The sequence below is a fragment of the Gymnoscopelus microlampas genome (assembly GCF_963454915.1).
Source record: "Gymnoscopelus microlampas genome assembly, chromosome: 1".
NCBI lineage: Eukaryota > Metazoa > Chordata > Actinopteri > Myctophiformes > Myctophidae > Gymnoscopelus > Gymnoscopelus microlampas.
Genome location: NC_139962.1, coordinates 3110539 through 3128038, shown reverse-complemented (window position 1 = coordinate 3128038; position 17500 = coordinate 3110539). Strand labels below are relative to the sequence as shown.

Genomic DNA, 17500 nt, shown 5'->3' with positions numbered 1-17500 from the left:
CTGCCTGTAGGCAGCCATAATAATAATGATAATAATAATAATAAACTTTATTTGTATAGCACCTTTCATGACATGAAATGCAGCGCAAAGTGCTTTACAGAGCAAGAATACAATTACAGTTACAACCAATTTAACAATAAAGCAATAAGATAAAAGCAAAAGCATAAAACAACATTAAAATAGGCAATACAGTGAGGACTTAAAAATCAACCAATGAATCAGCTAAATGCAAGAGTGAAGAAATAGGTCTTGAGCTGTGCTTTAAAGCTATCGACAGAGGCTGCCTGTTTTAGGTGTAATGGGAATTTATTCCACACTGTTGGTCCGTAAAAGCAGAATGCTGCTTCACCGTATTTTTTATATGTCATTGTAGGCACCTCGGAGCAGGTCAGCACTTGAAGACCTGAGGGTCCGGTTTGGAACATATCTCTCTGGCAGTCATAGAGGTAGGAAGGTGCCAGACCATTTAGAGCTTTATAAACTATTAAAAGAATTCTAAAATTAAACATAGCTGCTAAATCTAAACATAGCTGCGGTGTCAACGCTCCGCACCGCGACACAGCAGCAATGGCCGCCTACAGGCAGCTACAGGCAGCTTCAGTCTGTGGATTCGTCTATATAGAGGCATGCTGACCATGATGGGACCTGACATCGTCCGGTGCATTAAAACGTGCGGTCGGTCGGGCGGGTGGGCTACAGGATCGATATTATCGATCAAACGCTTAGACACTGATCTGCCTCATCGCACCCAACAGGAAGCGGCGGTCTGGGGCCTCACTTACTCAAAGTCACGGAGCTTTATTGACATGAATGAGCTGTTAGTATAGTGGAGGCACAGCGGGGGACGAGTGACACCTAACAGGAGCACGAGCACCCTCTCTCTCTCTCTCTCTCCATGAAGGGTGCTTGAGATATGTTTTCTTAACCCATTAAGACCGGGAACGCATCTGTGTGTCATTTTTACATTTCGTAGGGCTGTTAAAAAAATAGCAGATCTACAAGCTCATAGCGCGGCACCGAGTGCCGCGCTATGAGCTTGTAAATCTGCTATTTTTGAAAGAAAATCGTGAAAATGTGTGCAAATATTTGAATATGTATTTTTTTTTAAAAGAGAAAAATATTCTATAACTCAAATCTTTGCTTCTGGGGGAGTCTACAAATATCTTCTAAATCCTAACAGTTTAAAAAAAAAAACGTGTGTTGCTATAATATCAGTGGTTCTCAAGCTTTATTCATGTCAAGGACCTCCAAAATTATATGTATTTGGCTGCGGACCCCCCATCTCAAAATATGTTGTTCCAGGGACCCCCCCAGAAGCAAAGATTTGAGTTAAAAATGTTCGCTTTAAAAAAACAAAATATATAAATTCAATGATTTGCACAAATTTTCACATTTTTTCAAAAATAGCAGATCTACAAGGTTGTGTGCAGCTTGTAGATCTGCTATGTTTGAATAGCCCAAAGTATAAAATAATGGTTAGGCTATAGCTAAAAATGACACATGTATGCGTTCCAGGTCTTAATGGGTTAATGAGCAATTAATCACTTTCACCCTGGTGTCCCTGTCGTGGGCATGTCCTCATATAGCAGAAAATAGACAAATAAAGCAGAAAATAACCACATCGGCCAATCAGCTTGACAAGTGTGACCACTTAAACTCTATGTCATTTTTTGACTGGAGTCAGTGGTGTAAAGTAACTAGGTACATTTACTCAAGTACTGTACTTAAGTACACTTTTGGGGTATTTTTTTTTACTTTACTGGAGTATTTCCCATTTTCAATACTTTTACTTCTACTCCACTACATCTCAGAGGCAAATATTGTACTTTTACTCCTCTACAATTATTTGACAGCTTTACTTACTATAGTTACTTTGCAGATATGAATTATTATTATAAAACGTACATTAACCACTTCAGCCCTATTTTATACCTACACTGGAGGCCATTTGAAAATAGCCTACATAGCTAAAGTAGTCGAATAGTCGAAGCTCAAAACGTGTTAAGTTTTGAGCTTGTAGATTGACTATTTTTGGTGAAGAGATTAGACAGAAAAAAAAGCACAGAACCAACTCAAATCTATAGTTTACTGAGTCTACGGGGTTTAAGTGGTTCATAATAAACTCTAAGGAGAGAGAGAGAGAGAGAGAGAGAGAGAGAGAGAGAGAGAGAGAGAGAGAGAGAGAGAGAGAGAGAGAGAGATGTGCAGTTTGTTCATCTGATTTTATGCTCCATTTAACAATCTCCACTCTCACTCACACACACACGCACACGCACACACACACACACACACACACACACACACACACACACACACACACACACACACATGCATTGTGTTGCAGTTTCATTTTATTCTTATTTTCTACTGTCTTAACTCTTTAATATCTTTTTAATTGTACTCAAACGTCCTTTTATAATGTTTATTTTGCACTCTATCTTGATGATCTTAATGCATATTATGTGTGAGGAAGGAGGATACCAAATCCCCTTTAAATCAGGAGTCATAGCTTGCCGCTGTTTTCCCCTTTTCTCCTCTGTAAATATAGCCGTTTGTAAACGCTGATGACATGTATTAATGTGTTCATATTCTATGCTCTGATGATGAATTGAATACATAGGACCACAATGGAAACAAGTCCCCAGGACCTTTGTGTGTTATCCTTTTAGCCTGAATATCTGACTGTAGCTCTGTGCTGTTTACATTTTTAACTATGAATGAATGAATGAATGAATGAATGAATGAATGAATGAATGAATGAATGAATGAATGAATGGATCAATCAATCAATCAATCAATCAATGTTTTGTGTGATGAACGTTGTATTGATTTGAATGTACTGTGCGATCAAACAACAACGTTGTCAGCGACTACAAGTGTCACATTCACCTTATTCTGGTGATATCTTTATAAGTTTCTTTCAGTTGAAAATGGGAACAAAATAAAGCTTCTATTGTCTGAGTTTATTCTAAACATGGAGGTACAGTGAGTCCAGCAGCATGTTGGAACCAAGAAGCTATCGTAGTCACAGACATGAGCTCAGTTTGTACTGACACCGTCGTGGAACGGAGTCTATGTGAACATGTTGGCTCCGTGACCTCATTGACACATCCTCACTCCCTCTGTGTTCAATTGAAATGATCAACTTTATTGTTTCCTGTTACAAAACAACCGATACCACACATCTACAGTAGATGAACCCCCAACACAGCATGAGAACAACCCATTCATCTGAACACCGTGTAGCCTGGTATCCAGACTGATTCGCTCTGTTCGGCTGAATTATTTTTCTCTCTCTTTGCTCCTCAGTCTGGCCATGGCCCCCCCCCACACACACAGACCAATCAGAAGCCGCGGCTCCTTTGTGCCCGTCCCGCCCCTTGGAAATAGGATCTGAGTAGCAAAGTAAGAAAAAAAAAATCTGACAATCGTAGCAAATCAGTCTGGATCCCAGGATAATTTACACCGTTTCCACAAGATGAGGAAACCAAAGAATATACAGTAGATCATCTAAGACATGTTCTCTGTCCAGCGATTCCAGCCGGCAGAGTTGTCGCACTGGGAGGCAAACTATAGCCGGACGTTCCATGGAATACATTGGAGTCAATGAGAGCCATGTGGACCAGCTTAGAACAAGCACTATTTATATATAGAATACATAGTAGTCAATGAGAGCCATGTGGACCAGCTTAGAACAAGCACTATTTATATATAGAATACATTGTAGTCAATGAGAGCCATGTTGGACCAGCTTATGAACAAACTATTTATGAACGATTGCAACCTTTTTAACATACTATCACATATTGTTTTCTGCTGTGTTGTGCACACATAGGCTACTGTATCATTGTATTGAGGTATCTAAAGAGCACAAAGCACATTTCTGAACAAGACAATTTATGTGCCGTTATCGCGAGACTGTCGATCATTGACCGCCTGACAACCACATCTGAAGATACTGCCGAGTCAGAAACGATACATGCTGCTGTTTAGATGCCTCGATTAAATGACGTACTGCGCACATCATAAAACAAGTGATCAGAAAACAACCTGTGATAATTATGTCTTCTAGGGGCGGCCATAGCTGAGTGGTTAGTGATCCCGCCTAGGGAGCCAGAGGCCCTGGTTGCGGCAGGTACGATTCCTGGCCAGGACAGCATATGTGTCGATGAAATGAAATTTGTCCCTGAGCAAGACTCTTAACCCCTAATTGCTCACAGGTTCTCATTGGAAACAAGACCGCAAGGACTTTCATGAACGACCTGTTAAAAGGAATTATCTTTCTTTTACATTCCTGAACTGATTATATGACAAAGGTCACAATCATTGGTTAATAGTGTTTGTTCATAAGCCGGTCCAGCCGGCTCTCATCGGCTGCAATACTGCACATTGTTCCATCAAAAATCCAATTCCAGTTTGCGTCCAACGCTTCCGCCTGGCGTCTGTGCCTTCTTTAACCTCTAAACTACAGTATGCCCACTGGGGGGCGCTGCGAGCAGAAGACTCTATTTGGACAAAGTGTGCAACACAGAGACCGGGTCGACAACGACAGAACGCTGACGTCCCAGTCAGTCACATATGACGAAACCGTCTGTTTATAACAACCCTGCCAAACCACACCCCCTAATCCAATCGCACTGCCAAACCACACCCTCTAACGACCACACATCCAATCACATTGCCAACCACACCCCCTAACGACCACACGTCCAATCACACTGCCAAACCACACCCCCTAACAACCACACTGAAAACAAGCTTTTTGGTATAGAAATGATTTCCACAGAAATAAGATCAGCTCTCAACAGCTCAGCCTTATGACCTCATTCACCTCCCTTTTGTCCTCATTCACCTCCTTATGACGTCATTCACCTCCCTTTTGTCCTCATTCACCTCCTTATGACGTCATTCACCTCCCTTATGTCATCATTAACCTGCAGGAAGGTTAGTGAACTGTAAAATTTTTTTAAAAAAGGCGGGGCTTACCTCGATGAGGAAGTCCCCTGTCCTGAGTCCTGCCTGCCAGGCCACGCCCCCCTCGTCCACTGACTCCAGGTATTGGAGGGCGGGGAAGGCGGGCGTGGGCGTGAACTCCTCGATGGGCGTGTCCGCTGTGGGGGGGGGGTGGGGGGGGTGGGGGGCAAACAGAGAAAGTCCAGTGAGATACTTAGGATTCTGATGGAGAGAAACGTCCTGGATTCAGCCTATAGCAGTGATTCTAAAATGTTTTCACCTTAAGGACCCCCATTTGATTTCCTTTTGTTCTCCCTCTAGGATCCAATTCAAACTTTGTTCCAGAGTATAAAAGAACAGCATACACATACAATAAACTCAAATAAACAAAAACTAAAAAACAGCATATAAAACCAGGGGTGGAAAGAGTACTCAAATGTTTTACTTAAGTAAAAGTATCAATACTGCAATGTAGAAGGACTCCGTTACAAGTAAAAGTCCGGAATAAAAAAATGACTTGAGTAAAAGTACAGAAGTATTGCCATCAAAATGTACTTAAAGCACCAAAAGTAAAAGTACTAAAATGTTTGAAAATAGCAGATCTACAAGCTCACAACGCGTCGCGCTGCGACGCGTTGTGAGCTTGTAGATCTGCTATTTTCAAATAGCTTAGGTATAAAATAGGGCTAAAGTGGTTAATATATATTTCATAATATCATAATTTACATCTGAAAAGTAACTAGTAACTAAAGTTTTCAAATAATTGTAGTGGAGCAAAAGTACAATATTTGCCTCTGAGATGTAGTGGAGTAGAAGTAGACGTATTGGAAATTTGAAATACTCAAGTAAAGTACAGATACCTCAAAATTGTACTTTAAGTACAGTACTTATAGTAAATGTACTTAGTTACTTTACACCACTGTCCGTCCGTAGTATGTATGTGTGTGTGTGGTGTGGCTGGCCAAGGAGAGCAGATGTACACGAGTGGTGGGCTGACGGTTTTACCCTTACCAAGGTCAACTTCTATGAGGAGGAGGGCTGTGTGTTCTATAGGGCAGCTGCATTATTCCCTGTGATGTCCGTGGACTCAAAGGAAAGGCTGGTTTTAGACACCGGGAACGCATGTGTGTCATTTGAAGATTTCTCTGGCTATTCAAAAATAGCAGATCATACAAGCTACGAGCTTGTACAAGCTTGTAGATCTGCTGTTTTTTTTGGGGCGCGGTGTAACCGCCCCCTATAAGTGAGTTTTGGACACTGACCAATCCTGCACCGTGATTGGCCAATAGTCTACAACGCAGTCTACAACCCTAACCCTTCCACAGTCAATGCAAATCTATACTTTTGCAAAGTCGGCCAATCACATTACAGCTAGTGTCATCGCCACTACAGCTGTAATGTGATTGGCTGACTTTGCAAATTCAGGACTGTGATTGGCTAGCGAAACACATGACACATGTGCAGCCCTATGAATAGCAGTATGGAGTCATGTTGTGATGACCACACACCGCCCACTTCACACTGGGTGTGTTTTTTTTTAAATATTTGCAAATCTTTGAATACATATTTATACAACATTTGTAAAATATTGTTTTCCAGGGAGCTCCAAAAGCAAATATTTGAGTTACAAATGTTCGCTTTAAAAATATATATATATTCAAAGATTTGCACCAAGTTTCACGATTTTTCATTTCAATTCAATTTTATTAAAGTGTCAAATCACAACAAGTTGTCTCAAGACACTTTACATGTAGAGCAGAGACCCGACAGGGTCAGGGTTAGTTAATCCCACCATGAGCAAGCAATTTTGCGAAAAACTCCCCCTTAACTGGCACTCAGTGCCGCACTATTAGCTTGCAGATCTGCTATTTTTGATTAGCCTCGTCTACTTCATTTTAAACGGTTATATTCCTGTTGTTTCTTTCTTTCTTTTAAAAATCCATTTCTTTACGTGACTAATGACTTGCTTGTACTATCATGTCGTGTAACACATTAGGAATTTTCATCATTATCATCAACATTTTAAAGAAGTGAAAACAGCAGATCTACAAGCACACAGCACCTCGCCGATGCGAGGCGTTGTGTGCTTGTAGATCGGCTGTTTTCACTTCTTTTGTGCGTCACTCTTGTGTGATGATAAAAAACATAAAAATGTGAAACAATTGGAGACAAAAGTTTCTGCATGACAACAGCTATATATGTGTGTGTGTGTGTGTGTGTGTGTGTGTGTGTTGTGTGTGTGTGTGTGTGTGTGTGTGTGTGTGTGTGTGTGTGTGTGCGCGCGCGCGCGCGCGCGTGTGTGTGTGTGTGTGTGTGTGTGTTGTATAAACACATACAATCCTCAAGCTAAACAGTATCTATCTGGTAGAGCTGGTCTTCTAGGTAATAAGACACACCGTGGTGAGAGATGGAGGGGAGAGAGACGTGGAAGGAAGGAGGAATACAAAGCAGGTCAGATGAAAAGTAAAGATACAGATAATGAGATCACATCATAACTTTACGATGGATTCATGACAGCATGCCGGCCCTTCTGATGACTGGGAGAGAGAGAGAGAGAGAGAGAGAGAGAGAGAGAGAGAGAGAGAGAGAGAGAGAGAGAGAGAGAGAGAGAGAGAGAGAGAGAGGGAGAGAGGGAGGGAGGAAAGGCAACGAGACAGAGAGCAAAAAGGGGATGTAAGCTTGTGTGACAGCTTGAGTGTCAGTGTGTGTGTGTGTGTGTGTGTGTGTGTGTGTGTGTGTGTGTGTGTGTGTGTGTGTGTGTGTGTGTGTGTGTGTGTGTGTGTGTGTGTGTGTGTTTGTGTGAACTGGGGTGATCACAGTGTGTCAGATAGACTAGAACATTCCATGTTTTTTGTTCCTAGGTCATATCCCTCGGATATATTTTGAAAAAAATAAATAAATACATATATATATATATCCGCCGTGCTATCCTCTCAGCCTAAATGTTGTGAGACTCATACATTCTCCACATGGTTTTAGAATGCAGTGTGGATAATGACATGGCTGCAGTCGTCATGGAAACCGACAAAACAACATCAGGCTGGATATTTTTAGTGCCTGGTAAAATATGAAACCACATCCTACCAATAATAACAACGCATCATATCCAATGTGTGCTCTACTACGCTACCCCTCTGTGGTAGTCGACAGTCACATCAGAATGTGACTCTATCCATATCTCTGCTGTCTAGCAGAAACCAACTAACTCCAAAGTGTAAAATGTTCAGGAAATGACAAAAACAAAACAAAAAGTGGAGTTAGGAGGTTTTGTTCGTCATTGATAAGAACAGCTGAATGGACCTCCAAGCTCAGTGAGGTTGGAGGTCAAAAGGGGGGTGGAGCCTGGAGTCCAGCTAACTCCACCCCCCTTTGGTGGACTTAGCTGGTTTAGCAGAAAGTTTGAGGATCCAATGGAGTTAGCTGGTTTTGTCAGAAGCGCTTTTTAATACTTTTCATTGGTTCAATATTATTTTTTACCAACACACAGACGTAAAGGGTGTTCAATAGCACTGATTTATGGACAATAATTCAAAAGCATCAAAATGGAGTTAGCTGGTTAGCTGGAGTTAGCATCTATCTAGAGAGACAAATAGACTCAGTGGCGTGCACAGACATTTTGAGGGGCAGGTGCTCAAGTAAATTATATTTTTTTTTGTTGTTTACTTGGTCTGCTCTTTTTCCCCTCTACACCTATACCTCTTTGCAAAAAATAGCCGATCTACAAGCCCACAACGCCTCGCAGCGCGAGGCGTTGTGAGCTTGTAGATCTGCTATTTTTGGCTAAACTTCTCCTCAGAAAAGGGATGCTAGGTTTCGAGTGGTTATGGTGAAAAGAAAAATCATATCACATAAAGATTTGGCGGACCCCCTGTAGTAACTCTGAGGACCCCCTCGGGGTCCCGGACCCCCTGTTGAAGACCCCTGCTGTAAACTGAAAAAAAAAAAACTTTTTTTCTTCTTTTTTTCAAAAGGGCACTTCTGGTCAAGAGGGCAAAGGGCAGGTGCTCTAGCACCACCTAGAGTCTATCTGTGCACGTCCCTGGAGTTAGCAGCTTTCTGCCCGACAGCATCATCTATCTAGAGAGACAAATAGACTACACAGACAGACAGACACTGAAGGTATAGAGAGAGAAAAAATAGGGTTTTGATGCCTCCTGCCAGCTCAACGCACACACGCGCGCGCGCACACACACACACACACACACACACACACACACACACACACACACACACACACACACACACACACACACACACACACACACACACACACACACACACACACACACACACACACACACACACACACACACACACACACACCCAGCAGTGACCCAGCTGCATAGAGGATACATAACCTTATACAATATTTACGGTAATGAGGCCCCGCAGTTTGTGCATAACTTAAGGATAGCAGCACATCAGCATCAAAGAGAAGTCCAACTCACTGCAGCCCGTTAACAGTACAACAACACTGACAACTTCAATAAGAAGACAAATACCTGGGCAGGGTTCTAGGGTTAGGGTTGGGCAGTGCTGTAAGTACATTTACTCAAGTACTGTACTTAAGTACAATTTTGAGTATACTGTACTTTTACATTAGTGGAGTATTTCCAATTGTCTATACTTTTACTTCTCAGCTCAGAGGCAAATATTGTACTTTTACTCCACTACAATTATTTGAAAACTCTAGTTACTAGTTACTTTGCAGATGTGTAGTTCTAGACTCTATATAACATTCAGGAGGTGTAGTTCTAGACTCTATATAACATTCAGGAGGTGTAGTTCAGACTCTATATAACATTCAGGAGGTGTAGTTCAGACTCTATATAACATTCAGGAGGTGTAGTTCTAGACTCTATATAACATTCAGGAGGTGTAGTTCTAGACTCTATATAACATTCAGGAGGTGTAGTTCTAGACTCTATACAACATTCAGGAGGTGTAGTTCAGACTCTATATAACATTCAGGAGGTGTAGTTCTAGACTCTATATAACATTCAGGAGGTGTAGTTCAGACTCTATATAACATTCAGGAGGTGTAGTTCTAGACTCTATATAACATTCAGGAGGTGTAGTTCTAGACTCTATATAACATTCAGGAGGTGTAGTTCTAGACTCTATATAACATTCAGGAGGTGTAGTTCTAGACTCTATACAACATTCAGGAGGTGTAGTTCTAGACTCTATATAACATTCAGGAGGTGTAGTTCTAGACTCTATATAACATTCAGGAGGTGTAGTTCCAGACTCTATATAACATTCAGGAGGTGTAGTTCAGACTCTATATAACATTCAGGAGGTGTAGTTCAGACTCTATATAACATTCAGGAGGTGTAGTTCAGACTCTATATAACATTCAGGAGGTGTAGTTCTAGACTCTATATAACATTCAGGAGGTGTAGTTCTAGACTCTATATAACATTCAGGAGGTGTAGTTCAGACTCTATATAACATTCAGGAGGTGTAGTTCTAGACTCTATATAACATTCAGGAGGTGTAGTTCTAGACTCTATATAACATTCAGGAGGTGTAGTTCTAGACTCTATATAACATTCAGGAGGTGTAGTTCCAGACTCTATATAGCATTCAGGAGGTGTAGTTCCAGGCTGGCTACTTGAGACTACTTCGGCCTGGAATCGACCCGGCTGGGACCTTTGGCTTCCCAGACGAGCCCTCTAACCGTTCATCTATGAATCGCCCCCAAAATCTCATGGAAGACACTCTTTTCTTTGTTTTTGAAATATCTTAAATACAGAAATCTTGCATGGAGAGGTCCCTGGCACAAAATATTTTCAGAAGGGGGTCCATGGACAAATACATATTATTGTGGGGGTCCTTGACATGAAAATGCTTGAGAACCACTGATTAAAAACAACAATACGAAGCAAAGCCCAAATAAACAACACTTTAAAAACAAGCCCCTCCCCTCGAAAAAAAAACTGCCAACCACCAATATTTACAAGCCACTTGAGATGAGTGACGTCGTCACCACATTGTTATCAACGCGGATGGTGATAGTCATCCAAAAATAGTAGATGTACAAGCTCACAATGTGTCACAATGTGACGTGTTGTTGAGATCAGCTATTTTTGGCAAAGAGTTTGGGTGTAAATGGGGGGCGGGGGGGAAGCGGTCCAAGCACATAGCCAACTCACGTCTAGTTTACTCAAGTGTAGAAGGTTTAAAGGGATAGTTCATCCCCAAAATGACATTTTTTTCTTCTATCAAATACACTCAAATACTTGAATTTCTCCTCCCCGTGTTTCTGATCCAATTAAAAAATATAGGAGGTCATAGAACTATATAAAACAATATTTATGAACTCCAAAATAACTCTCACAACAGTGTCATCCATGAAGGACTGCTGGAGTTTATACATTATTCACATAGGATAATAATAGTTCTACTACTTTGGCCTCCTATTTACTTCAATGAATAAAATATTGGAATATTAATTGGATCAGGCATGCGACAAAAAACAAAGCAAAACTCTGCATGAATTCAATGTTTCATGGGGTAATGGAGTAATTGATAAAACAAAACAAGTTATTGTGGGGGTGAAATAGCCTTTTAACCACTTAAACCCTCAATAGTTCATAACCCTGACCTGTGACTCTCAACTTGGTCTTCCCAGTTCCCCCCCCCCCCCCCCCACAGCGCAAGGCGTTGTGAGCTTGTAGATCGGCTATTTTCAGTTAATGTTCCCCTCCGAATAGGGATGCTATAGGGTTCAAAGTGGTAATAAATAAACGGTGACAGGATAGGTGGGCACCAAGGGAGAAAGGGCACCTCAGTGTTACATTGGATATTTTTTGAGTGGTGCCAACCACTCCTACAGCTGGCTTTGTCCGTGTGTCCGTATGTATGTATGTATGTATGTATGTATGTATGTATGTATGTATGTATGTATGTATGTATGTATGTATGTATGTATGTATGTATGTATGTATGTATGTATGTCTGTCTGTCCAATAAACAAACATTGATGACAATATCAATACGGGGCTCATCAAAGGCACCACTCTCTTCACACAGGGTGTGATTTTTTCCAAAATGTTAAAAAGTATATATATTTGGAAAAGGTTTTTAAGTAAATTAAAGTACATGATTAGAACATGCTTAAACATTCGACAATTAAAGTCTAATATTTCTCCAATTGCTACAAATTGCTACAAAACCTGTATAATATCCGGTATGTCATGTTGGGGCATAAACAAGAGGTTGAAGGATAACATTAAAGGTAGGGTAAGTGATATTTTTTGGTTAAAACAAAAAGTATTTTGTTAAAAGGTTAAAGCACTATATTCTGATAGTAATCATTGCTATAGAGTGTTTGTTCAGTAACAGATGTCTCCCTGTCTCTCCAGCTCTTTAATAAACAGAAAATACATTTTTCGGTAGGTGTCAAAATCTTAGCCAATCAGGAGAAAGTACCCATTTTTAAGCTTAATTTGTATAGTGTTCCAGTTCCAATTTTGCCTGCTCATTTCTTAGTGTCATCACTTCCAATTTCACTTGTTTAATATATATCCTGATTGAGTTCTCTATCCTGGTTGGATACAATTGGAAATGAAACTGAAACTGAAACGAAAATGCATTTTCTGTTTTATAAAGAGCTGGAGAGACAAGGAGACTCCTTTTACTGAACAAACACTCTATAGCAATGAGTACTATCACAATATAGAGCTATTTAACACTTATTTTAACCAAAGCAAATCACTTACCCTACCTTTAAGTCTCATAATGATGTACCTGCATGTTCACATTATGTATACTTAACATTATTATTATTAACATTATTATAATTATAATGATGTACCGTGCACGATCACATCATATACTTTACATTATTATTATTATTATTATTATTATTATTATTATTATTATTATTATTATTATTATTATGTAGCGTGCATGTTCACATTATGCATACTTTATAGTATTATTATTATTATTAATTTAATATTAATATTAATATTAATATTAATATTAATATTATAATGATGTATTGCATGTTCACATGTATACTTTACATGATTTAAGACCATTTTTCAAATATTTTATGTTTTAGCATTTTGGACAAAAATAACCAATTTCACATGGAGGTGCCCAGATGTCCCTATTAGTGCCCACCTCTCCTGTGGCTGTTTTGGATCTAATGTTCCCCTCACAACAGGGATACCATGGTTTAAGTGGTTCAAAGCGCTTAAATAACAAACAAACACACAAACATGTGTCTTAATTACCTTTGGCTCCCCGCAGGACGAAGCCGAAGCCCTCGTTGTCCTTCTTCTGCAGCACCACGCTCTTCTCGTCCACCACGCAGTCACTGTGGAGCAGATGGAGGCGAGACGCCGCGGAGGAGCGGCCGTTACTGGCCGCTCCTCCGCAGCCCGTCATGCGGAGCATGGAGACGGACGCCCGGCCCGAGTGGACGCTCATTCTCAGGCCCCTGCTGATGCCGCTGACGCCGCTGCCGCTGTCCAAGGCGCCGCTGCCGCTGTCCGCGGTGCTGACCGTGCCGCTGTCCGCGGTGCTGACCGTGCCGCTGTCCGCGGTACCAAAGCCGCTCTCCGTGGTGCTGACCGCGGCGGGGCCAGGGCGCCAGGCGGGCAGCAGCACCACAGCGGCGGCGGCGGCGGCGGGGCGTCCAGGGCAGGACAGGGACAGAGGGAGAGAGGGACAGGGCGACCCCTCGCCCCCCGCCACCCTCCCACCACCTCCTCCTCCTCCTCCTCCTCCTCCTCCTCCACCGGCTCACAGAGCCGCTGAGACGCCGGGCAGAGGAGGGGATCAGACGGGGTGACGGTGCCGGCAGCAGCGGCTGCAGCAGCCCCGATGGGAGCCAGACGACATAGTCTGAATCTGATTATATATAATACATAAATATGTATATTTATATATATATACAGTCTGATTATAGTCTCCAGATAAAAACCCAGGAAAAAGGAAATAAATCCAACCGACGTGCCTACTCCCTCCTCTCTCCCTCTCTCTCTGTGTGTGTCTCTCTCTCTCTCACACACACACACACACACACACACACACACACACACACACACACACACACACACACACACACACACACACACACACACACACACACACACACACACACACACACACACACACACACACACACACACACACACACACACACACACACACACACACACACACAGTAGTCAGTAGTCTGGTATCGTGTCGGTTCCAGGGAGGCAGCAGGTTATCCCCGACACGAGAGACGAGTGACGTCGTCGCCACATTATTATTATCAACGCGGATGAAGATGATAGAGAGACATTTAAATGTAATACATAGAGGTTCCTTTTCCTTCCGTGGAGAGAGAGAGAGAGAGAGAGAGAGAGAGAGAGAGAGAGAGAGAGAGAGAGAGAGAGAGAGAGAGAGAGAGAGAGATCTCTAAAGCTACCGGAGAGCTGCTGCTCTGCAATGTGCTGTCACATCCACTAACAACCTACTGGAGGAGAGGAGGGGGGGGAGAGAGAGAGAGAGAGAGAGAGAGAGAGAGAGAGAGAGAGAGAGAGAGAGAGAGAGAGAGAGAGAGAGAGAGAGAGAGAGAGAGAGAGAGATGGAGAGAGGGAGAGATATGGAGAGAGAGAGAGAGAGAGAGAGAGAGAGAGAGAGAGAGAGAGAGAGAGAGAGAGAGAGAGAGAGAGAGGGGGAGAGATATGGAGAGAGAGAGAGAGAGAGAGAGAGAGAGAGAGAGAGAGAGAGAGAGAGAGAGAGAGAGAGAGAGAGAGAGAGAGAGTGAGAGGACAGACAGACTGCTGCCTGTTCCCTCTGGACATTGAGGGGCGTGGCTTCAGCCATCAATAAGTCAAGTGGTTCACAAGCCTTTTCATGTCCAGGACCCCTAAATTAATTTGTATTTGGCTGCGGACCACCATAATATATGTTGTGATGTGTGGCTACTGGTTATTCAGGCGGTACTACTCTATTTGAGGTTTTTAGAGCAATGGGTCACCGAGTTATGGCCATTTGAAATGTTAGAAAGTGCTGTAATACTGCTGTAGTGCCTATAAAGGTTTATTTAGTTACTTTGAAGTATTTTTTTTATGATTTTATGAACTGTTAAGTAGTTATACTTAATTAGTTACTTTTTACTTACTTTAATTGCTTTTAAGTATTTTTACTCCAAATGGTTCATTTTAAAGAGGTGGTGCCATGGTTTTGCACTTTTTCTGTTTTTCATGTGTCTATGAGGTTGATAGAACTTCATTAAAGGGGCTACACCATGAATTTCATTTTTTTTAGGTTTTTAGTATTTTTTGGCTCCCCAGTGTCTCTTGTACCCAAAAAATATTTTTTTTTAACATTCAGTCATTCATGCTCATTTCATGGATTTCCTGAATGGGCGTGTCTGAACAGGCCATTTCAGAATGGCTGTGCAAGTGATGTCACTTGCACAGATTTTGCATTGACGATGGCCAGACAGAATTGCTCAGTAGCTCCCCCCTGCCCAATAGGACGTTTTGGTATTGCAGCTGAAAAAGCTTGGAATGACAGACAGTCAGATTGTGAGAAAAAATATCTGGATGTTTTTTAGGCTTACAACCTGTTTAAAACGTATTAGGGGGCAATATTTATATATAATATATTTTTTTTTAATTCATGGTGTAGCCCCTTTAAGCCCCCCTGGTCGTGTTTTTATGGTGTTTTATGTCTTCTCTGACTATTTTGAGTTTCTTCCTGGAGGCTGAAACCTTGAGGGTCAAACGTGCCAATAGAAAAACAGCACTTTAATGACACAGTAAAAAATATACCCTTCCCCTCATTATCATAAACACAACAGGCGCGGGCATGAGGAGGAGGAGGATGAGGAGGGACTAGGACATGTGGGTGGTGCTAAGGTGGTGGAGGAGGTGCTAAGGTGAGAACCAGGTATACTTAATGAACTAATAAAACATAAAACATAATTTTAACAATTTCTGTACACTTTTTTGAAAATTAAATCTTCCTCCTAGTTTAATCATAATACCTGATGATTATGTTTTAGGAGGGGAAAATCACTGAAAATCACGGAACCCGTCTTTAAGTATTTTTTACTCACATTTTTTTATTTTAAAGTATTTGTTCTCATTTGAATAACTTTTAAGTATTTTTTTCAATGTATTCACTTTTAAGTATATAGGGGTTGAAGTGGCTTTGATGATATATTAACACATTTTTGCTTTAGAACCCCCTCAAGGATCCTCTGGGGGTCCCCGGACCCCAGAGGATCTGTGAAACAAATGAGTGAAAAGCTGCTTCCATCTGGCGGAGTCAGGTTCCAGCAGTAAGGGATCTATCACCACTTTATTATTTATAATGATTATCTCTAATCTAATAAAAGCCTTTATTTATTTATTCATAATTATGACTCTAATCTAATAAAAGCCTGGTCCAGGCAGACAGATGCTCAGAGCTCTAATTAGGTTAATTGACTTCATTATGAACGCCTTTTCTTTCTCCATGGGTGATCAGAAAACCCTCACATTTAGTAGCTTATATTTCACTGACACACTACAGCCACAGGGGGGGGGGGGGGGGGGGGAGTAGCCGATCTACAAGCTCACACGACGTCGTGTGTAGATCGGCTATTTTCAGCTGACATTCTGTGCGGGGTCTGTCTGTTTGCTTTTTCTAGAATCAGGGACCACTTGAGAGGTCCACCCATATGACCGCTTAACTCGGCAGCCGTTCTGCTGCCCTGTTAACACATTGAGTGCCAAACACATTTTTTCTTCCACAAGGGGCGCACTAACGCAACTTAGGAATGATCCTAGGGTCCCTGTAAAATGGAATGGACAGATGTGACAACGGCCCAAAAAATTCGCTACCGTCCTCTCCAATGCTAGGATCATACTTTTTTACAGTGGTGAAAACGAGCCATTTTCGAAGGCCGATCGCATTAGAAATGTTATTGTTCCAGTCGTTAGACGGGACCATCGGCCATCGCCCAGACACCCCTTTGTTTACGTCCGGGTCCTCGTGGAGGATTCTACAGCTCTAAAACGATCGGCGTAACAGTGAGAAACGCTGGCCCTGGATGTACCCTGTTTAAAAAAAAACTCTGGCACTCTGACCAATCAATGGATTGCGTTACCACCTTGGAATCAATAGAACCAACTTAACGGTACACTTCAAGTTCTGATTTATTTTGTAATAATAACAAAAAACAAAAAAGTAACTAGTAACTAAAGTTTTCAAATAATAGTAGTGGAGTAAAAGTACAATATCTGCCTCTGAGATGTAGTGGAGTAGAAGTGAAAGTACTGAAAATTGGAAATACTCCAGTAAAGTAAAAGTTACCTCCACATTTTACTTAAGTACAGTACTTGAGTAAATGTACTTAGTTACTTGACGCCCATAGACTCTACAGACCATAATGAAGCAAATTTTTAAACGATTTTCAAATCCGCCATCTCCGGTCCGAAATATGCAAATAAGAAAACGGAAATTAATGAATGCTATTGGCTGGGACCCGAGCGGGGGTTGGAGAATGAATGCTATTGGTTGTGTAGTTGGTCAATTTCCAATGTTT

The 17500-nt window shown here is 41.6% G+C and overlaps 1 protein-coding gene across 1 annotated transcript in view; it reads right to left on the bottom strand.

Moving 5' to 3' along the window:
- LOC311048878 (SH3 and multiple ankyrin repeat domains protein 2-like) overlaps window positions 1-17500 on the bottom strand; it is a 338179-nt gene that overhangs the window by 78571 nt on the left and 242108 nt on the right. The window contains exons 15-16 of the mRNA XM_084062202.1: window positions 13203-13712; window positions 4987-5111 (exon numbers count right to left, since the gene is read on the bottom strand). Of these exons, the coding sequence (XP_083918328.1) occupies window positions 4987-5111; window positions 13203-13712 (635 nt within the window). The remainder of the gene's footprint in view (window positions 1-4986; window positions 5112-13202; window positions 13713-17500) is intronic.